Source organism: Ceratotherium simum, chromosome 11, assembly GCF_057802395.1.
Source record: "Ceratotherium simum simum isolate JZ-2026a chromosome 11, ASM5780239v1, whole genome shotgun sequence".
Lineage (NCBI taxonomy): Eukaryota > Metazoa > Chordata > Mammalia > Perissodactyla > Rhinocerotidae > Ceratotherium > Ceratotherium simum.
The window spans coordinates 68,040,081-68,066,546 of NC_141910.1; the positions used below are offsets into that span (position 1 = coordinate 68,040,081).

Genomic DNA, 26,466 nt, shown 5'->3' on the forward strand with positions numbered 1-26,466 from the left:
GAACAGGCACTAGCAAAGTCCCACTCATGACATAGTCCCTGGTTTTCCCTCCTGAATTGAAATGCTAATTTTATCAAGGAACTGACATAAGAACAGTTCTATTTTAGTCATTTAACACTTGTGCAGTATTCAATTTTAAGAGACTTTGAAATGCTTTAGACAAAATCTGTTTCCCCTTAAACAGATTCCAGAAACTGAATCCTAGTTGGCAGAAGCGAATTCTCACATTACACAACTAATGGGAAGTCGAATCCTAAAATCTGCTTCCAACTTCCACCTGCACCTCACAAAGCAAGGCAAAGTGTTTATTCATTTTTGTTGCACAAGTGTAAGGAGCACACAATCTGGATTAACTTTAGGTAACAATAACTTAAAAGATAGAAAAGGGGCACATATTACAGAAATTTTTAAATGGACTATTTGACCATTTATACAATAAATGATGAAGAAAACTGACAATAAAACAGGCCAGTGATCAGCCAACACACAACACGTGTTAACAAACGTGGCCAAAAGATGGATGTATATCATGCGTCATCTTCCATGTAACACCTTGGCTTTTTTGGGGCGTACTGGAACACAAAGGCATATTGATTCAAACTGCCCTATTAAGTATATCTTATTAGTTTATACTTCCTTCTGAAATTAATATTTGAATGGAACATGTATTATTAGCTCACGCAACACTAGTTTTCTAATCCACCAGCTGATGCTCAGATTTAGGCAAATGCTAAAAGTAATTGCACTGAACAATATCTACTCAATTATGAACTGCAAGATAATACTGGGCAATTATTTCAAAGTATGAACTACAGATATATCTAAAAGGACATATATAGTAAAAAAAAACATTCTCTAATTAAAAAGACAGGTAGTAAATATAAATGGATTAAGTCAACAGTACCTACTCACACACAAATGAAACAAAATCGGAATGAACACAACTTTTGGGAGAGCCCATTTCAGTCCTAGGAGCAAGATCTTAGCTGGGTCATTTTGTTCAAGGATGATTTGAAAATCAATTTACAATACTATCTTAGGTCCCAGGTATGAAGACTTTTCAAGGATCTTTCATACTAACTGGAAGTTAGGAAAAATACAGTTTGAGAAATAAAATGATACTGCCCCTTACACACCCCCAGGTTACCAGCAGTCAGCCCAGCTCACACAATTCCTAACGATTGAAAGTGGAAGCTCCTTTTCCCTTTATCTCGTATCCCATGGTACTCAACCTGGGCTACAGAATACAATACACAACTTGTCCTCTTGTATGTGGCACCAACTGGCTAATACCCAGGTATGCACAGGACTGACTTTAAAGTTGATTAAAAAGCACTTCAATTCATTAAAGAAAATAAACAATAGAAATAACATGCTTAGTTTACACAGGTGAACTTATTTTGGTCACCTAATAAATTTTGAATTGGCTCTCATTAGTGGTCAATAGAATATGTTTGCATTTGGTGAAACCAACAAAGTTAGGTTAAATCAGGCCTTTACCTCAACAGTACAAACTATGCTTATTTGCGTGTAAAGTGCCAGTTTTATATACAAATCAGTAAACTTTAAAATCTGCTTTGAAGCAATGAGGCTGACGTCTTCCAATGGCCTGTCATAAGTAACTGAAGGCTTAATCCCACCAGATCACAATCACTTGAGTTCCCACTCTGAGGCCAAGAGCTGTTAGGAGCCACGAAGCCATGCGCAGCTAGCCTGCTTGCCAAAGCCAAACACAGACAAGACCTTTCCTAAGAACCCGAGCTCCGTCTATGCTCTTGCTCTAGGTAACACACTAGCATTCTTAATAAACAACTGATTTTGAGGTAGCTACACAGTTTTAAAGAGGCCATTAATGAACATTATGGATAATTCATGGTGTAGCTGGTTGATACACTTCAAATAGCTGATTTTTTTCTTTGGATGAGAAGGGAAAAAAAAAAAATCAGCAGAATAAGAACACATCTTCAGTTCATTTAGAAGTCAGCATCCAAGGTAAAAGAATTCTCTGTCGGGCTCGACATCACTCCCATCCTCTGATACTCGCCTACTCTCTTCTCAAAGAAGTTAGTCTTCCCTTCCAGTGAAATATTCTCCATAAAGTCAAATGGATTTTCTACTCTGAAAACCTGAAAAGGTTCACAGCAAAACATAAATACAGAACACCAGTTTCAAAAGAACCAGAAGGCTATCAACAATACTGTACCTTGTTAAAACCCAGCTCCAGCATGAGTCTGTCTGCCACAAATTCAATGTACTGCTTCATTAAAGTGCAATTCATCCCAATGAGCTTCACTGGCAAAGCCTCCGTGAGGAACTCCTAGGGCCCAAAACACAGCTTCTCAATAAAATGAAAGCGCAAAGACGCCTCCCAGCAAGCACAATCCCTTACACATGACCCACCTGTTCTATCCTAACAGCATTGACAATTATTTCTTTTACTCTCTGCTCCAAAGGTTTGTGGACCAAGTGTTTGAACATCAGGCAGGCAAAGTCACAGTGTAAACCCTAGAAGAAAAAGTTTAAGATCACTATAAAGCCAGAAGACCTCTGTCATTAACATGGAATAGAAAACTGCTTTAGCCTTTTCTGCATTCTCCTTATACATCTTGCTTGGCCATCTTAAAGGAACTCAAACCGTCAAAGGGAAGATGACTTCAACTACTGTCTACTCTGCCTCTGAAACTGAGTTGGCTCAGCCCCACCCAAGGCTCTCAATGCTGCCACCTAGGAGACGACCGCAGGCCAGGTGTGGTACTCGCTGCTCTTTGTGGTGGCAAAGGATGGGGCCGAACTTGTGCGCAAAGCATTCATTCTTTCTACAGACATGAGCTCTAATTTTGCCACTACTCCCAGCAGGAAAGGCAAAACTCAGTGACTAGGCTGGTTAGTTTTTAGATTTACAACTTAATGCTCAGGAAATCAGTAATACAATTTCAAGGGAATCGAGTTGGCAAGTTTTAGTGCATTAAACCCCAAGTAACCCTGATGTGGTTTAAACTAAAATATCTGTGTAGGCCAGCCCCGTGGCTTAGCGGTTAAGTGCGCGCGCTCCGCTGCTGGCAGCCCGGGTTCGGATCCTGGGCGCGCACCGAGGCACCGCTTCTCTGGCCATGCTGAGGCCGAGTCCCACATACAGCAACTAGAAGGATGTGCGGCTATGACATACAACTATCTACTGGGGCTTTGGGGGGAAAATAAGTAAATAAATAAAATATTAAAAAAAAAAAAAAATATCTGTGTACCTTCACCTTCCGTTGCACAGTTTAATCCAAGTGTGTTCAAAGACACACACTGGACCAGAACGGATTCTCATTTCCTTAGGATGCTTACCAACTAACTTTGAAGTACAGGAGGATCACATAGAATACCAGGCAAAAAAATAAAACATCCCTATAGGGAAATACGTATGTGTAACTGTATTATAATATATTGAGAATACAAGTAAAATAATTTCAGTAAATTAGTCAAAGTATTTCCTCCTCTGTCAAGTATGTACATGGTTGAATTCACATGTTCAGTGTGGATAGGAGGCAATCTGGCATCTTGGGGTCCCTTTAGTGAACACTGTTGTAGGTGTTTGGGGCGCGGATCAGCCTGTTGTTTAAATTAGACTCACCTCATCTCTGCTGATCAGCTCATTGGAAAACGTGAGGCCGGGCATCAGTCCTCGTTTCTTGAGCCAGAATATCGATGCAAAAGAGCCAGAAAAGAAGATTCCTTCCACTGCAGCAAAGGCTACAACTCGCTCTCCTATTTAAGAGGTAACACCAAGATATTTCTAGTGAGGAACTGTTCGCCTTCATAGGAAGGACCAGCAAACCAGTAGCATCACTTAGAAAGTGAAGCTCAGGTGTAAGTAAGCCCACGGCGTCCTTACCATAGGTAGCCTCTTTGTCCCCAATCCAACGCAAGGCCCAGTCTGCCTTCTTCTTTACACAAGGCATCGTCTCAATGGCGTTGAAGAGAAACTCCCTGGTAGGCACACAGAGCATCCTCGATTTCAGCACAGACCTCCCATCACAAGCTTCTAGATAAGAGCACTGGGATCGACGCCAAATTGAGACTCAAACTGAGATGTTTTCTTTTTAGTGGTTTGCTTTTTCCTCCAGTGTTTTTGAAATCTCAACATTCATTTGGTGTATATCAATACAAATTTAGGTATTCTTTAGTTCATATTGAGCCCAAGATTGGCTAATACTAAAACCCTTAGTCCATTACACCAAGAGCATTTTTAGCTTAATTATCTGAAGCCCAGGTGATGACGAAGTTTCACAGGCCCTATCTTTAAATCTGAAGAACCATAAAATCTTAACTGCTGGGACTGCTTAAGCTATGCTGACCATTATCTCCCTCAATAAACAGCCCCCACCACCACCACCCAGACTGTCATCATCGGGCCAATCATTTGGGCCCCAAATGCCATATGTATATAATAAAATAATTAAAGCCAATAAACTAACCAACCTCAGATTGCTTCCTACCCTAATTCTATGCTACACTTTAATCCTAGGTCAGGAAAGCAAATCAACTGGCCCTACACTTAACTGGGTCTTCCTTATTACCCTCCTCCGCCTCCAACCTATTCCTTGGCAGTCTACTGATTTCCCAGACATTCCTTCCCAGGTGACCTTTTCTGAAGCGAAGGTCATCAGACCATTGGGCTCCTTTCATTCTCTTTCCATGTCAATATCCTCCTCTATGAGACCTGGGTCTGCCTCTCCCTCGCTTTTGAATCTTAACCACCAGACCTTCCTGATCCTACCCTTTCTGGTAATTTACCCCAGTCATGCCCACGTTTACCTTCTTTTCCCATTTCCGTCTGCAAACATGTTCAAATCTTTTTACCCCCAAAGAATTTCCTCGCTCCAGCCTTTCAAGTCGCCACTCACTTTTCCTCTTCACATTCTTCCAAGTAATCTGCAATAGCCTAAACTACTCATCTCCCTCAGCCTCACCACCTGTTGCACACAAGACCCCTGTCCTGAAGCTGACCTTAGTATCTAGACTACTCAAACAGCCCATTTCTAATTTCCTCCGCCTCTTTAGTCAATCTTCCAAATGTAAAACAGGCCCTAAGCCACCTTTATTTCTCCTCTACTATCCCCTAATATAAACTATCATTTCAGTCAAACTATTCTAAATTAATCTCACGGGTCATTGCTGCCTCTGCATTACTCTATAACTCCTCTCACTTGGAATACTTCTAGGTCTTATTTTCTGTACTGTATTACAAGCTCCCTAAGAAGCAAGTGACGTCTACTTTGCATCCTCCGCCCTGCTCCGTCTCACATTGTAGGTTAACAGATTTGCCACAGGAGTAAAAACTGTCACACCTAGGTTTTAGTTCATCATACAAAGCTTCTAGGATGTTTTTTCAGAAGAACATTATTAGATCAACAATATAGATTAGATGGAGCAACCTCATAACTTTGTTTTTAAGTGATTGGCTAATAAAGTGAAGTTAGGCCTCTTCCTCAGCAGACATGACCACGGGTACTAGGAATTTCTTTGACTTGTCATTTGAGTCATTTTTCTATCCCTATATGAATTCAAAAACTTGAAATAAAGTAACAACTAATGAGTCCTAAACATGTTGGCATACCACCCAAATACTCACCTTTCTTTGGAATCTTTAATGTAAGTGTCAATGAGGAGACTATACATTTCAGAGTGTATGTTTTCCATGGCAATTTGGAAGCCATAGAAACAGCGGGCCTCTGTAACCTGAACTTCTTGGCTAAAACGTTCCACCTAATGGCAAAATACAGAAAAGTTCAGCTTGAGGAAAAACTACCGACAGCAACTTAGCCAATGGATGCTGGTTGTATCACATTCCTTTTGTACCATTTTAAGGTTTGTTTCTTTATGTAATTCCTCACTACTCTGTGGTAAAGCTGGACATTTTATGTCATATGCTAATATACAGATCAGAAAATAGATAACTCCTATTTTATAGGGTTTCTGTGAACACTTGGTTATTGATTCATTCTTGCCCAATTCATTGCAAGAAGGATCCCCTCACAATAAGACACATGCAACCAAATCCTTAAAACAGTAAAGCCACGAAAAGGAGAGCAATGTGACAGCCACAGGAGCAAACCTCTTACCACCACTTAACATTGTCTTTGAGCTTCTCTAGTCAGGGAAAAAATACCATAAGAAGGAACTGCAAAGTATAGTATAAAACAGGAAATGCCATGTAATAGAAATACTGCCTCTCCAATATATATACATTCAGTATGCTAAAATTTAAAAGATGAGGAAGGAGAGTTAGTTCTCTCTTAAATCTTGAAGTGAAAAAAGAAGATGTTTTTTGGGAAACTCACCAAGTTTTCATTTACTATGCCATCACTCGCTGCAAAGAAAGCCAGAACATGTGATATAAAATATCTCTCCTCAGGCTTCAGGGCTTCCCAGTGCTGAATGTCCTTGGAAAGATCCACCTGAAGTTCAGAAGTTCACAAGGGATTCAAGCATGAGGACCTCACACATAACATAATTCTTAAACTTTCTTTCAAGTTTAGCACCAGTTGATGAATATATCCCTCACATACAGAGTTCTCTCTGCCAATGAGAACATCTAACACCCTCAGGGGGTAACCATCCCCAAGAGGAACAAGAAAGAGGAAAGTAAAGTATATTTCAAACAAGTTATAACCACTACTGCAGAGGTCTTCCTCTCGAGGTAGGGACAAGGCTTAAACTTTTTTTTAAGTCTCCTAGTTCCTGAATCTGATTACCTCCTCAGCTGTCCAAAAGGAAGCCTCAGCTTTCTTATACATCTGCCAGATATCATGGTATTCGATAGGAAAGATCACAAAGCGGCGGGGGTTTTCTCTCAGCAGTGGTTCATCCTCCACGCTGGGGGCAGGTACCTTAGTTTTCTGTCGGAGGAGAAAGGAATGAAAATGGTAGGCATAGGGCGAACCATATGAAATTGCCATTTTTTTAGGCCAAGTACGTTCAATTATCGGCAATCTCATGTGGTTCAATGTTTTTAAGTGTCATCTGTCATACATGTATTCTATATATAACATAACAGGAACGTAACAGAGAAGCAGTAGGATATATACAGATGTGTAAGGTAGGAAATGATAAGGAAGGGACACTTTGGCGGGAAAGGAGCGCGGGCCGGGGAGGGGCTAGGGTTTGAAACAGCGGAGGAGACAATGAGGCTTTGGCGCCAAGAGCCTAATCCCCTGGCGCCCCCTGCCTGCAGCGCCCCTCGCGCAGGGCGCCCTCAGCCCCCACTCTGCCCCTCTCTGCACCCAGCCCCCTACTCACCGGCTCGGCGGGGTCCTGGAAGATCCTCCTCGCGGTCTTGCTGGCCAGCACGCGGGCCCCGCTGAGGGCCGGGGGCTGCAAGGAGACGTGCAGTGAGGGGCATGCCCACGTCCCGCAGACGCCCGCCGCCCTCCCAGGCCCACGGGTGCTCACCGTGTTCTCCTTGTCCGCCAGGCTGAGCCCCTTCAGGGGCGAGAGCTGGAGCTGCTGCTGCTGCGGGTCCACGATGGTGGCGAGCGGGTGGCGGACAGAAAGCATGGCGGCGGCGGCGACGAGAAACGGGCAGGTGAGGTGGCGCACGGATCCTGGGAGCCCCCGCACCGCCGCGCCAGGCTTTTAAAGCACCCCGGAGGTGCGCGAGCGGTGGGCGTGGCCTGGTGGGCGTGGCCCGGCGCCGCCTTCCCATTGGATGCGCCCGGCCGCCGGTCATTCATTCTCAGCGCCACTGCGCGGGAGCACTTTTCGCCCGCCTTCCGGGCATCCTCGGGACCCTCCCGGCACCCCCCTCGGACCTCAGGGGGCAGCAGGCCGGGCCGAGCCGGGAGCACCACTGCCCGGGCCCCTGCGAGCCCCACCAGACAAAGGCTGCAGCCCCCTCACGTCTCGGTGGCCGTGTCGGGCGTTTGTCCGGCAACCGTTTGAGATTGAATGAGGCAACGCAATTGGAGCCCGCCGGCGAGCGGGAGAGGATTTCTCCCATCCCCCACAGCCCCACCTCCCCGAAAACGTCTCTTCTCTGAACCCGTTTCGCGGGTCCGGCAAATGGTTTGCAAATGAGGTTGGTGCAAATACCTGTAAAACGCCCCTGGCTGCGAGGGAAACGCTTTTTTGCGACCGTTTAGATACGTGTACCTGGGTGGGGGTGCAAGGTCCCTGAGATCAGGCAAATTTGTGGGGTGGTCGGCAACGACCGTGCTGCCCAACGGTTAGGGTCACTGGCTGCTGAGTCCCGCGGTGCAGTTGCTGTGTCACTTGGACGTGTCACCTGACTTAAAGATTCGGTGCCCTTGTTGGTAAAATGAGACTGGTAGCCGTACCTAACCTGCAGGATTATTAATAAAATGGGAGGATTAAATGAGAATTCGCAGCCCTTTGTAAACCTGCAAGTTAACTAAATGACAGAGAGGGCCTTTGGTGCAGTTTCCCACGTAATTTGTGTCTGCTGTTAGGGCGATGTCCCCTACATCAACATTGTTTTAAAAATTGCAAACTAAGCAAAAATTCCTTAGAGAAAATTCAGAGAATGATTGAAGAACTAGGAATTCATTTACTGCTTACTGGACCTCAAATAGCCTGAAGAGGAAGTTGAAAACCTCCCTTGGAGTGAGGGTGGAGACACGAATTTAGGACAATCATTTTACTTTGTACTTGGTTTTTCAGATTACCGTAGACATTTGCCCTGCAAGGGACAAAATGCCAGAAATGAATGAAGAGAAAGGAATGTTAAGATCCAGGAAAGAAATGATTCACTTGGGAAAGCTCCAGCAGCTGTAAACACTCTTAGGGTTGTCACCAAGAGAAACACTGGATTTTTTACAGTCTTTTCTAGATGTAATACTTTAAAGAGGTTGGGGAGAGGGAAGATACCCTCCCCACTTCGACTATTTCTTCCATTTCTTAAAGTACTATACAGCATGTTTAAAGTATTCTCATGCCTCAGAGAAAGATCAGTGACAATCACATCTTAGACAAAGCAACAACTAAAACTTTGGTCTGCATCATTTGTTTTAAAGCAGCTCCCAGACATTGTCAGTTTCACCTAACTTCAGCATCCAGCGCCAGAAAATGGATATTTTTACTGATAGTTTCATGGCTGATAAAGCCATTATCACATCTAACAAAATCGTCAGTGATTCCTTGGTATCCTCTAATTCCCAATTCACATTCCAATGTCACGTAATCAATACCCGCAGAGCTCCTTTAGGTTGCCATCTCAGTCGTTGCTGTCTCAGGCACCATGTGTTTTTAGGTCCTGTTATAGTCTGTGTACAGGAACCATAAAGTGTAACTCTGAGCTAGCCAGAAATTATGACTTCATTTTTAGTTTAACTTTTTCCTGACTACGAAAATAACACATGTGCACTGTAGAAAACTCGAAAAGGCGAGTGGTACCACGAGGCAGGGAGAAAAGCCGCCATCCTCCGCGTCGCCGCCTCCCAGCTCTGAGTCATTTGGGCATGTCTCGTCCTCCCCCTACATGGGGTTTCTACTGCTCGCTTTGCAAGCAGGAAGCAGGTCTGAGGGCTACGTGGCTCTGCCCCGCGGTCACGCCCGGAGGAGACCGCCGGGCCGGGCTTCTGGTCCGCAGTGTCCCCTCTCTTGCCCTAGGGACCGGAGAGGGAAGGGCCTGGCCACACTATGCGGCCCAGCCACCCGGGGAGAGAGGGCCCGCCGCGGCGGCCCGGCGGGCCAGCGCCAAGCCTGGAATCCGCCGGGATCTTCCCCTTTTCCCTTCGGCGCCCGTTCCCTTCGGCGCGCGTTTTGACATCTGCTCCGCGATTGGTCCGCGGGAGGGAGGCTCCGCCCCGCACTTCCGAAAAGGCGGTGCTCCGTCTGGGCTCCCACGCCGGACCACCGCGGGCCCCGCCCCCGTTTCCGCAGCCCGCGCTCCGGCCGCGCGCCCGGAGCCGTAGTTGCGCTTTGACTAACCCGGCGCTGGCGGGTGTGGTGCCTCCTGGGGCCTCCACCCCTCTCCAGGCTGGGAAACTGAGGCCCGGGGAACTCAAGTGGTTTTCACAAAGCCAGTCGTCGCTCTGTACCACACACCGTGCTGGGGCTTGTCATAATACTACTGATGACCATAACCCCACAGCCACTGGGCACGTGGACCGGGTGATTTACACTTTTACTCCAGACAACAGTGTGAGGAGGTACTTCAGGTGAGGGAAATAAGGTCTGAGAGGGCAAGGAGACTGCCCAAGGTCACACAGCTTCTTAAACTGGGCAGCTGGAACTTGTCTCCCCCAACTTTTTTTTTTTTTTTGTGAGGAAGATCAGCCCTGAGCTAACAACCATGCTAATCCTCCGCTTTTTGCTGAGGAAGACCGGCTCTGAGCTACATCTATTGCCAATCCTCCTCCTTTTTTCCCCCAAAGCCCCGGTAGATAGTTGTATGTCATAGTTGCACATCCTTCTAGTTGCTGTATGTGGGACGCCGCCTCAGCATGGCCGGAGAAGCGGCGCACACCTCACCCAGGATCCGAACCTGGGCCACCAGTAGCCGAGTGCGCGCACTTAACCGCTAAGCCAGGGGCGCCCTCCCCCAACTTTTTATTAAGAATGTTTTCAACAATGGGCCCACCCTGTGGCATAGCGGTGAAGTGCGCGCCCTCCACTGCTGCTGGTGGCCCAGGGTTCAGATCGCAGGCGCCAGCCGATGCACCGCTTGTGAGGCCATGCTGTGGCGGAGTCCCATATAAACTGGAGGAAGACAGGCAGGGATGTTAGCTCAGGGCCGGTCTTCCTCAGCAAAAAAAGAGGAGGATTGGCATGGATGTTAGCTCAGGGCTGATCTTCCTCACCAAAAAAAAACCACAAAAGAATGTTTTCAACATACAGAAAAATGGAAAGAATTCTACAGTGTTCACCCACCAGCTAGGATTCAACAGTCTTCCATTTTGCCGTATTTGCTTTATCTCCCTCTATGGGTGTGTGAGGCTTTTGTTTTTTCTGGATCATTCTAAAGTGAGTTTTGGATAGCTGACATTTCACCCCTAGATATTTCAGCATGTAGCTCCTAAAAATATGGACATTCTCTAACGTAACCACAATACCATGTTCAGACCTAAGAGAACTAACATTAATTCTCTAATATCACCTAATATGTAGTCCTTAATCAAATCTTTGCAGTCATTGAAAATGTCTTTTAAGTTTGTTTTTGACTCAGGATCCAATTAAGTGCATGCATTACATTTGGTTATTGTGGCTTTTTAGTCTCTTTTAATTAGAACTCCTCCACTTTTTTCCCCCATGACATCGACTTTTTGAAGTTCACGCAAGTTTTCTGTAGAATGTCCTGCATTCTGCATTTGCCTGATTGTGTCTTCATAGTGTCATTTAACTTGTTTTTCTAACCCCTGTATTTACGGTAAACTGGAAGTTAGATCTAAAGGTTCTATTAGATTTAGCTTATTTTTTTTATTGTGGTAAAATATACATAAGCTAAAATTTGCCATTTGAACCATTTTCAAGTGTGCAGTTCAGTGGCATTAAGTACATTAAGAACGTTATGCAGCCATCACCACCATCCGTCCCCAGAACTTTTTCATCATCCCAAACAGAAACTCCGTCCCCGTTAAACACTAGCTCCTCGCTGCTCCCTCGCATCAACCTCTCATAACCACCATTCTACCTTTTGTGTATATGAATTGCTCATCTCTGAGTACCTCGTATAAGTGGAATCTTACAATATTTGTCCCTTTGTGTCTGGCTTATTTCACTTAGCGTAATGTCTTCAAGTTTCATCCACGCTGTAGCATATATCAGAATTTCATTCCTTTTTAAGGCTGAATAATACTCCATTGTATGAATAGACCACATTTTGTTTATGAGGTTTCCTTTCTGCGACCCATCTGCCCCTTCCCTCCATGGAGTTCTTTTGTTTCCCAAGCAATAGGAAGCAAGGTCAACCCTCCTCAGAACCGTGAGCTACTCCCTGCGGGGCTCCAGAGCACCTCCTTCTGAAGTTGACATTCCCCTTTCAGACCTTCAGGATGCTTGGAGTCCTCTGCTGAGGAAAATGCGTCATTCTCAGGGAACAGGAAGATGGAACACTTCATCCCGAGCGTGACTTGTTAGCTGTAGAGTTTCAGGAGGGAGGCAGTGGGCTGATGTTCAGGTTGGGTCAGCCTCCCTCTGCCTTCCAGTCCCTCTGCCAACCCCAGAAAACCTGCCAAGGGACCTCTCCCTCCACACGTCTCCTCCTCCTGTGAACACAGCCCCACCCCACCCCAAGCCTCAGCTACCCTGGGGGTCCACCTTTCCCGCCCTCTGCCCAGGCCTCACCACCAGGGCCTTTCCCTGCTTTCCTGGCAGCCCCTGCTTTGGCCTTCTGCTTCCAGGTCCGGCCCCTCCTCTGAAGGCTGCATTTCTGCCCCTTCCAGGCTCTGTCTGAAGGAGAGGATTTCCCGGATTGACTTGAGAAAGAAAGAAGAAATAAGAATGTAAGGCCACGATTTTGCAGGCCCAGGCTGTTTATTTCCTCACCACCAAGCTCAGCTTCCTGTTGGCTTATTACTGAATAATTTCTTTTGTTTTTTTTTTTTTTGGTGAGGAAGAGGGGCACTGCGCTCACATCTGTTGCCAATCTTCCGCTTTTTGCTGAGGAAGATTGGCCCTGAGCTAACATCTGTGCCCATCTTCCTCTTTTTTTTTTTTTGTATGTGGGATGCCGCCACAGCATGGCTTGATGAGTGGTGCGTAGGTCTCAGCACAGAGATCTGAACCTGCAAACCCCAGGCCACCAAAGTAGAGCATGCGAGCTTAACCACTATGCCCCCGGGCCAGCCCCTGAATAATTTCTTCTTTATTTATTGATTTATTTATTTAGGAAGATTGGCCCTCAGCTAACATCTGTTGCCAATCTTCCTCTTTTTCTTTTTTCTCCCCAAAGGCCCAGTACATAAGTGCATATCCTAGTTGTAGGTCCTTCTAGTACCTCTATGTGGGACACCACCTCAGCATGGCTTGATGAGCGGTGAGTAGGTCTGCTCCCAGGATCTGAACTGGAGAACCCCAGGCCACTGAAGCAGAACACTCAAACTTAACCACCATGCCACCGGGCTGGTCACAATAATTTCTTCTTTAATAGCCTCATTCCCTGGATAAGGAGGCCACAATATCGACTTCTTTCTAAGTGCAATGGTGTGTGTGTGTGTGTTTTGGGGGATGGGGGACAGCCAGCTTTAATATTATTATGAACTGGCCGACATAGAGCAACCCATGCAAATAGGTTTGCAAATAGGACGCAGGTCCTACCACTAGTGAGTAAGGTGGGCTGGGGCGGGGGAGGAGGGACGGGCAAAGTCAGCTTCAGCACAGAGATAAAACTCCCTGGGCCACTCTTTCCACCCTCGCATTTTAGCTAAATAACCTTAGGAAGGGGAGAAGCAAAACCCAAGCTAATCAACCTACAAAGCCCGGATGGTTCCCTTCCTAGAAGTTCGGCTGCTTTAGACTAGCTCAGTATAGTGGAATGAAGGGACCAACACGGGATTCAGGGCTGAATTCCTGTGTCACTTCTTAATTAGATGACCTTGGATGTGTCACTTGACATTTCTGAGCCTGTTGCTTTACTGATAAAATGGGCATGGTAATTTCTGCCTCCCAGGGTTATTTTAAAGATTAAATGGGGTAGGATATTTAAAGTGCCTTAAAGGCGCTTTGTGAAAGTTCAGTCCTTTCCATTTAGCTAGCCTAGCTGACCTCTCATAGTCTTGAAATATAAAACTTAAACTATTCCAGTGTGTTTTTCTCAGTTTCCTGCTTCACTTCATCTCCAGTTAACAGGCCTGGAGTCATTGTCCCAGCTCCTTCTGTCCCCGTCTCTCTTCTGTCTCTTCCCTGTCACGACCACGGTGTTCTCCAGCGCAGGTGAGCGAGGCAGAAGCAGCACTGACCACCCAAACCAGAGGCCCTGCTGCACCTCCCGGCCATCACGGGCGGGGCAAGGCTTCCTCCGGGGAAGTGAAGGGGTGACTCATTGGGAAGAGAGGGCCAGGCCCAGGTGTCTCCACTCAACAAAGCCCCCCAAGCCTCCTGGCCTAATTCCTACTCCCACTGAAGCATCGGTTCCCCTGACAGTTTCGTGTGTGGCTGCTCTGAGGCCTGCCCTGAGGATCCAGGTTTGGTAACCTCAGTGGTGAAGGGGCATCTCCTCCCGACGCGCCAGCCACACTGGTGTGTGCCTGGCCTGGGCCAGCACCTTGACTGCTTCCTCCAGCCCTGTGCCCCTAGTGTGGTGTGGGGCTGCCTCATTAGCGCTCCGTGGCAGTGGCATCGTCCATTCTGTTTAAGTGCCTCCCTAGGCAGTCAGGCTGAGAGTGGTGCTGGGGAGGAAGGAGGCAGGGCCAGTGAGTGCACCTTGGCTGAATTAAATGAATGAGGAAGAGGCCTCAGGGTGTAGAGGTCAGAACCCGGACTGTGAATCCCCACTGCACCGGGAAGCATTTCCAGAGAACTCTCACAAGTCGCCCTTGCTGACTTGGGTTACACATGGCCTTGCACTGGACCAGATTCAAGCACAGCTTGGCCCAAGAGAGCGCAGAGATACACAGAGGAGCTTAGGTCAAAGCCCAGACTTTCTCCTACTTAATGAGCAGGAGGACGGCTCTGGAACCCACTGTTCTCTGGGTACTAACATTTGCTAAAAAGAATGTGTCTTCTTGGATAGACATTGAAGGTATTATGCAAAGTGAAATAAGTCAGAGGGAGAAGGTCAAATACCGTATGATTTCCCTCATTAAGCAGTAGATAATAACAACAACAAACACATAGAGACAGAGATTGGATTGGTGGTTACCAGAGGGGAAGAGGGGAGGGAGGAGGGCGAAAGAGATAATTCGGCACAAGTGTGTGGTGATGGGTTGTAGTTAGTATTTGGGTGGTGAACATGATGTAATCTATGCAGAAATAGAAGTATAATGATGTACACCTGAAACTTATACAATGTTATAAACGAATGTTACTGCAATAAACAAAAAAAATTTTTTTTAAATGTTAGCTCTTTAAAACTTTGTTTTAGCATTGACAGCAGGTGAATTATTCCTGGACTTAGACACAGCTGGGGGCCAGCAGCCCGGCAGCATCACACCATCACACCGGTAAGCCTAGGGAGCAACTCCCTGCTTTGCTCCAGCCCACCTAAGTTACAACTTTGTAATTAGTTTAAATGTCACTCACTCAGCAGTGGACAGGAAATGGTTAAGCAGAAAGCCCTCCCCACCCCAAGAGGTGGGGCTTTTGACGTGAGTGTTAACCACCAAGTGACCCTTTTCCTGTTTCTTCCAGAGAGGGCAGATACATTTTAAGCTTGGATCCCGATCAAAAAATTGCATTCTTGCCAGAAGACTTTAGACAGTTCCTGCCTCAGCCTGGCAGAGCCCTCAGTCCAGGACACACAGGTGCAGAGCTGCAGATCAGGATCAGGCAGCCAGCACAGTACAGGGCTGGGATCAGTGGTTTCTTTTTGCTCAAGTAGCCCCTCAAATGATGTTGAAAAGTGGTGGGCCCCTTTGTACACGTTTAAATTGACGTTTAAACTTTTTCACCATTGGGCCAGCCTGGTGGCATAAGCGGTTAAGTGCGCGCTGCGGGGGCCCCGAGTGCGCTGGTGCGGATCCCAGGGGCGCACCCACGCACCGCTTGGCAAGCCATGCTGTGGCGGCATCCCATATAAAGTAGAGGAAGATGGGCATGGATGTTAGCCCAGGGCCAATCTTCCTCAGCAAAAAGAGAGGAGGATTGGCAGATATTAGCACAGGGCCGATCTCCTCACCAAAAAAAAAAAAAAAAAAACTTTTTCATCATAAGTTTAAGTAGTTGCAGGGGATGTAATTTCCACCATGTTGCAAATATTAGCATTTTTAAAGCACAACCCATGTGATTTCTTAGAATCTCAAATCCATACCCTGTATGTTCTGTATGTTTGTTATGCTGATTTTAAAACCTTAGTCTATCCCTTCTGATCTCCAGCTTTTGATGGTATTTGTAATCCAGTCTGTTGTTTTTCTTTTGAAGTAGTTTTACGTTGGCCGTGATCTCATGTTCCCCTGGGGGGTTATCAGCTCCTCAGGGAAGGGCCAGCCCTGGAGAGTTCAGGGGAGGGTGGCCTGCCACCTACGGTGAGTCAACACCTACTGGCTTCTCCAGATTTCATCTTCACCCTCCGGGAGAAGGAGCACCCCCCCTGCCAAGGGGAGTCCCTCCCATGACAGTCGTCCCCTAGCTGGGGTTGGGGGAAGCGAGTGTCCAAGGCTGTGCAATTCCTACCTGGTGTTTTTTCTTTTCTTTCTTCTCTCTCTCTTTTAAATATTTGGTCTATTACCTTTAAAAATCTTTATTGTCTTTCCAGGTGTAAAAATGACACTTTTTTTTACTGTAAAAAGTTCAAACACTATAAAAATGTATAGATAAAAGAATGAATGTTTACTGAATATCAAGGCCCAAAGAAAATCTGTCAGACCTTTCTTTTTATACACATACTCCCGAGGATTCTGTATACACACTGCTTTGTAGCCTGCTTTCCTCACTCAGTATGCCTGCCCATCCCTCCACATTGGCACCTGGAAATGTGGTGTAAAATTAAAGGTGCAGGTCCCAGACCCAGGCCGCCTCCGTGAGAATGCTGGCTTCCCCAGTTGTAAAATGGGCGTAATAGCGCCTAGAACCTACTTCACAGGATTGTTGTGAGCATTAAATGAGTTAATACATGTAAAGCACTGACGAAAGTTCCTGGAACATGGAAAGCACCAGATAAATATCAGTTGCTGTTACTATAATTTGTGTAACCAATTCCCTGTAACAAACATTTAGGTTACCTCCAATTTTTCACTGTTATAAACAATGCTGCGGTATACATCTTTGTATTTCCTAGAAGTAGAATTACTGGGTCAAATGGTATAAATATTTGAAATTTGGAGAGGTGGTGTCAAGTTGCCCATTAGAACATTGGCCAATTTACACTCTCACTAGCAGTGTATGGGAGTGTCCCCTTCTCTACATCCTGGCCATCAACCTTTTATGGATGGAAATTATTTCCTGTTGTCTTACTCTGAATTTATTTGATTATTAGTGATGTTGAATATGGAATATGGACATTTATATTTCTTCTCTGAATTTCCTAATATTTGTCCACTTATTGATTGGGTTGTCATGTTCATATTGATTTACAGGAGTTCTATATGTTTTGAATGGTACCTCTTTTTCTTATATATGTTGCAGTTACGTTTCCTGATTTTTCATTTGTCTTTTTTTCTTTTTTAAATTATAACTTTATATTTTGAAACACTTTAAGACACCCAAGTTGCAAAATTAGTACAGAAAGTTCCCGTGTGCCCTTCACCCGGGTTCCTTGAATAGCTTACATAACCATAGCGCATTGTCAAAACCAGGAAACTGACATTGGTGCAATCCTATGAAATAAATTGCGAACTTTGTTTGGATGTCACCAGTTTCTACATGCATTCGTGTGTATGTGTGTGTGTACATGGTTCTTGGCGATTTTATCACGTGTAGATTTGAGTGATCGCACCAAGTCGGGATGCAGACCTGTTCCATCACCACAAAGACAATCCCTGTGTTATCCCTTACTAGTCACACCCTCTCCCCCAACCCTAACTCCTGGCACTGGGCTCTGGTCTCCATCACCACAATTCTGTCACTTAGACGATATCATATGAATGGAATCATGCAGTATGCAGCCCTTTGAGATTGACTTCTTTCACTTAGCATCGTGCCCTTGAGATGGGTCCAGGTCGCTGAGGGTATCAGTGGCCTCTTCCTTTCTGTTGCTGAGCGGCGTTCCGTGGTGTGGATGGGCCATAGTGGTGGTTAACTGTTCACCTGCCGAGGGACATCTGGGCTTTCCAAGTTTCGGCTATTACAAATAAAGCTGTTGTGAATACTCCTGTACAGGTTTTTGTGCAAACACATGTTTTTATTTCTCCAGGACCAACACACAGGGGTGTAATTGCTGGGTAACACAGTGAGTGTATGTTTAACTTTACAAGAAACTGCCAGACTGTATCGCAGAGTGGTTGTGCCATTGACACTCTCACCAGCAGTGAATGTGTTCCACTTTCTCCATTTCCTCACGAGCACTTGGTATTACTGGTGTTTTTATTTTAGCCATTCTGATAGGTATGTAGTAATATCTTGCTGGAGCTTTATTTTGCTAATGCTGTTGAACTCTTTTCATGTGTACTTATTTTCAATCCATACATCCTTCTCGTTGAAGTGTCTGTTCAAGTCTTTTGCTCCTTTCTGATTCAGTGGTTCTCAACTGGGAGTGATTCGGAATCCTCGGGGGACATTGGCAGTATCTGGAGACATTTTTGGTTGTTTTCTTACTGTTGAGATCAGAGAGTTCTTTATTATATTTTGCATGCAAGTCTTTTGTCGGATATGTGGTTTGCAAATATTTTCTCCTAGTCTGTGGCTTGTTCATTTTTTTTTTTTCCCTTTTTCTCCCCGAAGCCCCAGTAGATAGTTGTATCATAGTTGCACATCCTTCTAGTTGCTGTATGTGGGACGCGGCCTCAGCATGGCTGGACAAGCAGTGTGTCAGTGCGTGCCCTGGATCCAAACCAGGGCCGCCAGTAGCGGAATTCGAGCACTTGACCGCTAAGCCACGGGCCGGCCCCTATTTATTTTTTAATATCGTTTGTAATATATTTTACCATTCAGAAGTTTAAAAATTTTTATGTGGTAAAACTGTTAAACTTTTCATTTTATTATAGAACATTGATGGCACATTTTTTACACTTGAATCTCTGATCTGCGGAATAAGGTTGAGACCAAGCTCTACTTTTTAAAAAATTGATAGCGAATTGTTCCAATGTCCTTACTGATAATCCATCTATCCTTTCTATACTAATTTTAAATGTATCTTTTTCCTATAAAGTACAATACTAAATTCCATATGTACATGGTCTATTTCTTTTTTTTTTAATTTTATTTCTTTATTTTTTCCCCCAAAGCCCCAGTAGATTGTTGTATGTCATAGCTGCACATCCTTCTAGTTGCTGTAGGTGGAACGTGGCCTCAGCATGGCCGGAGAAGCGGTGCGTCGGTGTGCACCCGGGATCCGAACCCAGGCCGCCAGCAGCGGAGCACACGCACTTAACCACTAGGCCATGGGGCTGGCCCAATACATGGTCTATTTCTGGATTCTCAATTATGTTTCACTGATCTATTACCAGAGCTGCTCCATATTCTTTTTTTTTGTGAGGAAGATCAGCCCTGAGCTAACATCCGTGCCAATCCTCCTCTTTTTGCTGAGGAAGACTGGCCCTGAGCTAACATCTATTGCCGATCCTCCTCCTTTTTTTTTCCCTCCCCAAAACCCCAACAGATGGTTGTATGTCATAGTTGCACATCCTTCTAGTTGCTGTATGTGGGACGCCGCCTCAGCATGGCCGGACAAGCGGTGCGTTGGTGCGTGCCCGGGATCCGAACCCAGGCCGCCAGTAGTGGAGAGCGAGCACTTAACCGCTAAGCCAGGGGGCCGGCCCCTCCATATTCTTTTAATTATTGTAGTTATATAACTTATTTTTTATGTCTGCTAGGCCATGGCTCTCTCATCATTATGCTTTTATTCAAATATTTCTGGGCTATTCTTGCACAGTTATTTGTCCAGATGAATTTGTCAAATTCTAATTAAAACAAACTAAAAACAAATAATGGAATTTTAAAATTATTATTGCATTGATTTTGTAGATTATTTGGGGGAAAATATTATCTTAAACAGTGTGTCTTCCCATTCATGAACATGATCTACTCCTTCATTAAGATTTCGTTCAATGACTCCAGTCAAGTGTAACATGCTTCTTGTAGGTTTTGTACATTTTTCGTTGGATTTAATTCTCCGGATCGCTATGGCTTAGTGTTTGGTCCTCCTTTCTGTTCCCTGGCCATTCCAAGCTGACTCCCACTTTGAGCCGTTGTAGTAGCTTTCCCCGGGGCCTGAGATACCCTTTCCCTGGCCTCTTTCGGGGTTGGCTCATTCTTCTCATTTGGATCTCAGCACAGTGTCACCTGCTCAGTCACTCTCCAATACACCACCCTATTTCAATGTTTTGCATAGCACCTGTCAGTCTCTGAATGTTGTTTCTTTTTTTTCTTTTTAAATTTTATTTATTTATTTATTTTTTCCCCCAAAGCCCCAGTAGATAGTTGTATGTCATAGCTGCACATCCTTCTAGTTGCTGCATGTGGGACGAGGCCTCAGCATGGCCAGAGAAGCAGTACGTCGGTGCGCGCCCGGGATCGAACCCGGGCTGCCAGCAGCGGAGTGCGCGCACTTAACCGCTAAGCCACGGGGCCGGCCCCGTGTTGTTTCTTATTTAGAATGTAAGCTCATGAGAGCCAGGACCCAGTAAGCTGTGTTTACTGCTGCATTTCCAGCACGGGTGCCCAGTATGTTCTTGATAAATGTTCATTGAATGATTGAGGGAAAGAGATTCTATGATCCGGCTTCACTTCACCCTCTTTACCCGGAAGTATCTGTTGATGTTTGATACACATTTTTTATTACGTTAAATAAATTTCATTATATTCCTAGATCACAGAGAGTTTTTATGATGAATGTTGAATTTAATCAAATACTCTTTTGGCATCTACCAATAAAATTGTACGATTTTTCTCCTTAAATCTATCAATGTAATTTGCTACATTGCATCCTGGAATGATGTTAATGATAATAGCCAACTCATACACAGCATTTACTATATACCAGGAGCATCCTAAGCACTTTTTGTATTGACTTATTCCAACTCATAACCACTCTGTGAGGTAGGTAGACCATCAGCCCCATTTTACACAGGAAGAAAGTGAGACAGGGGGGCTAAGTTACCCAAAATCCAACAGGTGAAACCAGGATTTGAACCTCCACAATCTTGTTCCCAAATCTGTGTTTTTAACCACAAAGTTAGTCTGTATCTGTCATGGTCTTTTATTCTTTTATTACTCTACCAGAATCAGTAGGATTATTTAGATTTTGCATTGTTCACATATAAAATTGTTAATCTTTTATTATGCTCACTATTCTCACGTAGTTTGGAATCCAAGTAGTTTTGTTAGAATGAAATTAAGATGGGCCGGCCCCGTGGCTTAGCGGTTAAGTGAGCATGCTCCGCTACTGGCGGCCCTGGTTCGGATCCCAGACGTGCACCAACGCACCACTTCTCTAGTCATGCTGAGGCCGCGTCCCACATACAGCAACTAGAAGGATGTGCAACTGTGACATACGACTATCTACTGGGGCTTTGGGGAAAAAAAGGAGGAGGATTGGCAATAGATGTTAGCTCAGAACCAGTCTTCCTCAGCAAAAAGAGGAGGATTAGCATGGATGTTAGCTCAGGGCTGATCTTCCTCACAAAAAAAAAAAAAGTATAAAATTAAGAATTTTTACATATTTTTCTTTGCTCTGATTTGGTTTAAATTATGTCTCTTCTTGGTTTAATAGAATTTGCCTGTGAAAACTATCAAGGATGAGTACTTTTTTTGTGCAGAGGGAAGTAAATATTTGACAACTTTTTCGCTTCCTTCTGTGGGGTGAATATATTCAGTGTTGCATATCATTCGGGGTCATTTGAGAATAACAGAAACTACTGTAGCCAATTTAAGCAGAAAAGGATTTACTAGGCGGAATTAGTGCTTATAAAATTACTGGAAGGGCTACAGGTGTGGGCTCTGGGTTTAGCTTCCAGGAGCCACTCCCAGGACACTGTAGAACTGGCCCCCAGGGGGGCTGCTACCAGGGCCGTGATCAGCAGACTGGTGTCAGGAGGCCAATGTCCACATTGCCTGACCAGGATCCTTGCCTCCAAGCGGATGCTCTATGCCTCTCCTCTTGACACCCACATAGCTGTAAGTTACTTAGAAGGTCAAAAATGTAAATAATCCATGTGGTTTGATTTCAATTTTGGTTATCTCTTAATTTCCACTCTCTGTTTTTATTGCATTATGATCAGAAAATGTGGCACTTTTCTTTTCTTCCTCATTTTTAAAAAATTTTAAAAAGTACAGAGAATAATAAAATTTTTAATTTTTTGAGGAACTGCTGTATTGTTTTCCACAGTGTCTGTACCATTTTACATTCCCACCAAGAGTGCACAAGGGTTCCAATTTCTCTACATCCTCGCCAGCACCTGTTATTTTATGTTTTTTTAAGTAATAACCATTGCGGTTTTGATTTACATTTCCAGCATGAATTTATACAGGAGTATTTTAATAGGTTGACAATGTGGAGTTCGGAACAAAACTGATACTATTATCTGCTGTATATCATGTAACCCTGCTTGGTGAGAAAGGTTGCAAGTTTGGCAAGAGACCAGAGATTCATTTGAGGTGGAACATGGAAATGGAGGGGCCTAACTTTAGAGCACGGCCTTTGGAGTCAGACAGCCCTGGGCAATCCCCTCTGCCACGTCCTGGCCGTGTAACTGGGCTGGTGACTTCTTCCTTGAGCTTTGCCTCCCTCGTCTGTAGAATGGGGTATTAGGACTTCAGTAGGATGTTGTGAGGCTTCAATGAGAGGATTCACGGCAGATCTAGCACAGTGCCTGGCATATTGTAATCCCCAGTAAATGGTGGCTATTATCATGATAGCCAGGGTTTTCAAAGGTGCCCTGTACCTACCATCCAAAAGGCCCACTGTGTTGCCTGATGAGACCCAGGGGAGGTGTTGCTGTTCCTTCTCTGCTGGGGCCTGGTGGGCGGGCCCAGGGAGGCTTATCTTGTCTTGGCCCTACGGCAGTGAGGGGAGATTAGAGAGGCTGGACACAGGGCTTGGCAGATGCACATTTTCAAAAACCTGCAGAATCACACTTAGGGTGGGTTGACATAACCCAAAGTGGCGAGAAAGTGCTCCAGGAAGTTGAGGGACAGGCTAGTGTAGTGGAGAGGGCGTGGCTGGGGGCCTGGATGCCCGAGTTCCGCACTCAGCGCGTCCTGCTGCACTCTGATTTCGCCAGTCTCATCTCATGCAAAGCAGAAGCTCAAGTCTTTGCAGGGCCCACAAGGCCCATGAGATTGAAGTGGGTCAACTCGCCACCTGTCCTTGTCCCCGAAGGTGTAGGAGAGGGAAATGACCTGGCCATTTCTAGTCCCTTGACCCATTAGGAGTGGGCACCCAACTCAAGCCTGCCTAAGGAAGCCCAATTTCAGGCCATTTGCTGGCCATGGCGGGAGAGAGAGTCTCCGACCTTCTGCTGCATTTGGAGCTTGGAGAATGAAGCCTGCAAGTCTTGGGAGCACAGACTGGAAAGTGGGCTCAGTGTAGAAGAAAGCAGAACCGAGAGATGCAGAGAGAGACTGTTGGGATCCTTTTGGTTGCAAGTGACAGATATTTAAGCAAAAAGGGTGTTTATTGGTTTATGTGCCTGAAAAGCCCAGAGTAGGTCTCCCACATGCCTGCTCCCAGCACCCCACAGTGCCGGCAGTTTGCGGGCACCTCCTACCTCTACCCCATCTCTGGCGCCGTCATCTGGCTGTGCTCATATGCTCACCCTCACGTCAGCCGCATTCCTAAGCGTCTTCTTCCACGTGGCAGCCCCACCTTTCTCGCCTTCCTGCCCTCCTAGGACGAGAGGGTGTGGGTGAGACCCTCCAGTTCTGCTTTGACATAGAAAACAATTTAAGGAGAGCTAAAAAACAGTGCAGGGAAGATCTCTACATTACTTAATGTTAGCTTGAATAGAAAAAAAATTCCAACTGATATTTAGTTCTTTACAATCTGAACTTTTTACTTACTTCCTCATAAAAAGAGCCTAGTAATTAATTTAGGCCCTGATGACAAAAGACATCTTCCTAGTATTTAGACAATATTCCCTTAAAAAAACCCATATACATATATAGACACATACACATATATATGTGAAATACATACATCTATATTATACATAAAACAAAACCTTAAAAATCAAATGTTCTTAAACATTTGAGTTGACATTTTTATTGCACCTGTGTTTAAATTCCCCTAAGGAGTTTAAGCCATCTTTACGAGTGTATCATAACTGCCTCTGATGGGCACTGTGCCGTTGGCCTCTGCAGATTCCCCTTGACCCTTCTTCCCCGGCCCTGTGCCGGGAGGATGCCTTGGGTGGATGGCATCAAACGGCTTCCTCCTGTCTGGCTTCCATGGATCCCGCCATGGGCCATTATGGGAGATTGGAGGGAGAGAGGGGCTGTGGGGTAGTTATTTCCTTGGCTGTCTCTCTGAAGGGTCCCCACAGCCCATAGGCACCCCTTGACTACGGTCTGAACTCCCGTCCGCCAGTCTTCTCCGTAGGCCCGGACTCTCTGGGTCTGGTAATCGCTCTCTCCTTCCTCTTCACATGTAGGTGGAATGGCACCCCACTGTTCCTAGCCCTGGGCTACGCCCCACCCTTATGTTTTCCCTCCACCTGCAAAGAGTTCCTTTATTAAACCCTTCTCAGATTTACCCACTTGAGTGCACCAGCTGTTTTCCGCCAGGGCCCTGACTGATAACCCCAGGGTTGTAACTCATTTCTTCACTAACTTCTATACCTCTTTAGATACCTTCTCGGAGTTACAATAATCTTACAAGACTGACATTAGAAAAACTATTTCCTCAGAGGAGGCCAGGTACAGATTGTGAATTAACACCTGTTGAACCATGGCCAGGGTGTGGGAGCCGGTTTCTTCTCTCAGGTGATCCAGACCCAGCTGAGCCACTGGCGGACATTCCGCCCCCCACCTTTACAGCAGACTCGGCTTTCCCACCTGCTCTTTGAAGAGGGCTGCCTTCTTCCAGTGTCACTGGGCCCATTAACGCCCCATCGTCCTCTCAGGGTGAGACACAGCTTTATCCTATTTCAGCTGTGGGATCAACTAGAGGTTTCTCCTGTAAGATGTTTGGCTGACCCACCACGTGCACCAAGCCTCGGGGACTCTTCCTGCTTAGGTGCTGACGATGGGCTCCGCTCCCCTGGGTTATTCACGGAGCAGCTCAGTCCTTCCTGCCCTGGGTTCAGCTCACACCTTTTAGGGACAGCTTGGCTGGCTCACAGCTCCCCGTGGTCATTTCTTGACTTCCACGTAAGGAAACAAGCGCACTTCTGAGCTTTAGAAACTATATTTAATAGAAACAACAAATCACTCATATTTTATACTCCCCCACTTATTATCTTAAAAATCAATAAAATTAAATAATTTCATCTTCTATGACACTACTGTCTTTTCATACTTTACAAAGCCTTTCGCCTTTAAGTACTATAGTGAACTCATGGTCTTGCACAGACCTGTTTTAGCAAATTATAATTATTGGTATTAAAAGAGAACTACCACAGGGGCCGGCCCATGGCGTAGTGGTTAAGTTTGTGCCTTCCGCTTCGGCAGCCCAGGGTTCACTGGTTCAGATCCTGGGTGTGGACCTGCTCACGGCTCATCAAGCCATGCTGAGGCGGCGTCCCACATAGAAGAGCCACAAGTCTACAACTATGATACACAACTATATACTGGGGCTTTGGGGAGAAAAAAGAAAAAGATTGGCAACAGACATTAGCGCAGGGCCAATCTTCCTCAAAAAAAAAAAAATAGAACTACTACACGATCCAGCAACTCCACTTCTAGGTGTTTATCTGAAGGAAATGAAAATACTGAATCAAAAAGAGATCTCTACCCCCATGTTCATTGCAGCATTATTTACAACAGCCTATGAGACATAAAAAGAACCTAAATGTCCATCAATGGATTAATGGATAAAGAAAATGTGGTATGTGTATGTATATATATATACACACATACACAGTGGAATATTAACCACAAAAAAAGAAGGAAATCCTGCCGTTTGCAACAACGTGGATGGACCTCGAGGGCATTATGCTAAGTGAAATAAGTCAGACAGAGAAAGACAAATACTGTACAATCTCACTTATATGTGGAATCTTAAAAAAAAAAGAACTCACAGAGAACAGATTGTTGGTTGCCAAAGGTAGGGAGTCGGGGGTGGGCGAAGTGGGTGAAGGTGATCAAAAGGTCCATTTACAGGAAAAATAAGTCCTGGGGATGTAATATACAGCATGACGACTATAGTTAATAATACGGTATTGTATATTTGAAAGTTGCTAAGAGAGCAGATCTTAAAAGTCCTCCTCACAGGAAAAAATCGTAGCTATGTAAGGCGATGGATGTTAACGAGATTTACCGTGGTGATCGTTTTGCAATATATACATCGATTGAATCATTATGTCGTACATCTGAAACATATGTCAATTATACATCAATAATTGGCGCACAGCTAGGTCAGCGGGGGTGTCTATGATTCCTTGGTTCCTTTGGCACTGCCCTGGATGTGTTTGATGGTCTTCCTGATTTCTGGTGGCAGCAGGATGTTCCAGGCTCTTCCTGACTTATTTCCTGTCCCAAGACATGGAATCAGCTGCCCTCCCAAAGCTCAGTTCCTTGTGGTGGAAAACAGCGTTGACGGGCGTGACCCGGACA

The 26,466-nt window shown here is 45.3% G+C and overlaps 1 protein-coding gene across 1 annotated transcript; it reads right to left on the minus strand.

The window, feature by feature from the left end:
• Window positions 1–291: 291 nt before the first annotated feature.
• Window positions 292–7,589, minus strand: RRM2 (ribonucleotide reductase regulatory subunit M2). The gene is made up of 10 exons (XM_004436462.3): window positions 7,438–7,589; window positions 7,285–7,359; window positions 6,741–6,884; window positions 6,327–6,443; window positions 5,618–5,751; window positions 3,878–3,972; window positions 3,617–3,750; window positions 2,401–2,505; window positions 2,204–2,317; window positions 292–2,126 (listed from the first exon to the last, which is right to left on the minus strand). The coding sequence occupies exons 1-10, from the start codon at window positions 7,540–7,542 to the stop codon at window positions 1,974–1,976; spliced, it is 1,176 nt and encodes a 391-aa protein (XP_004436519.1). The 5' UTR covers window positions 7,543–7,589; the 3' UTR covers window positions 292–1,973.
• Between the last annotated feature and the right edge of the window lie 18,877 nt (window positions 7,590–26,466).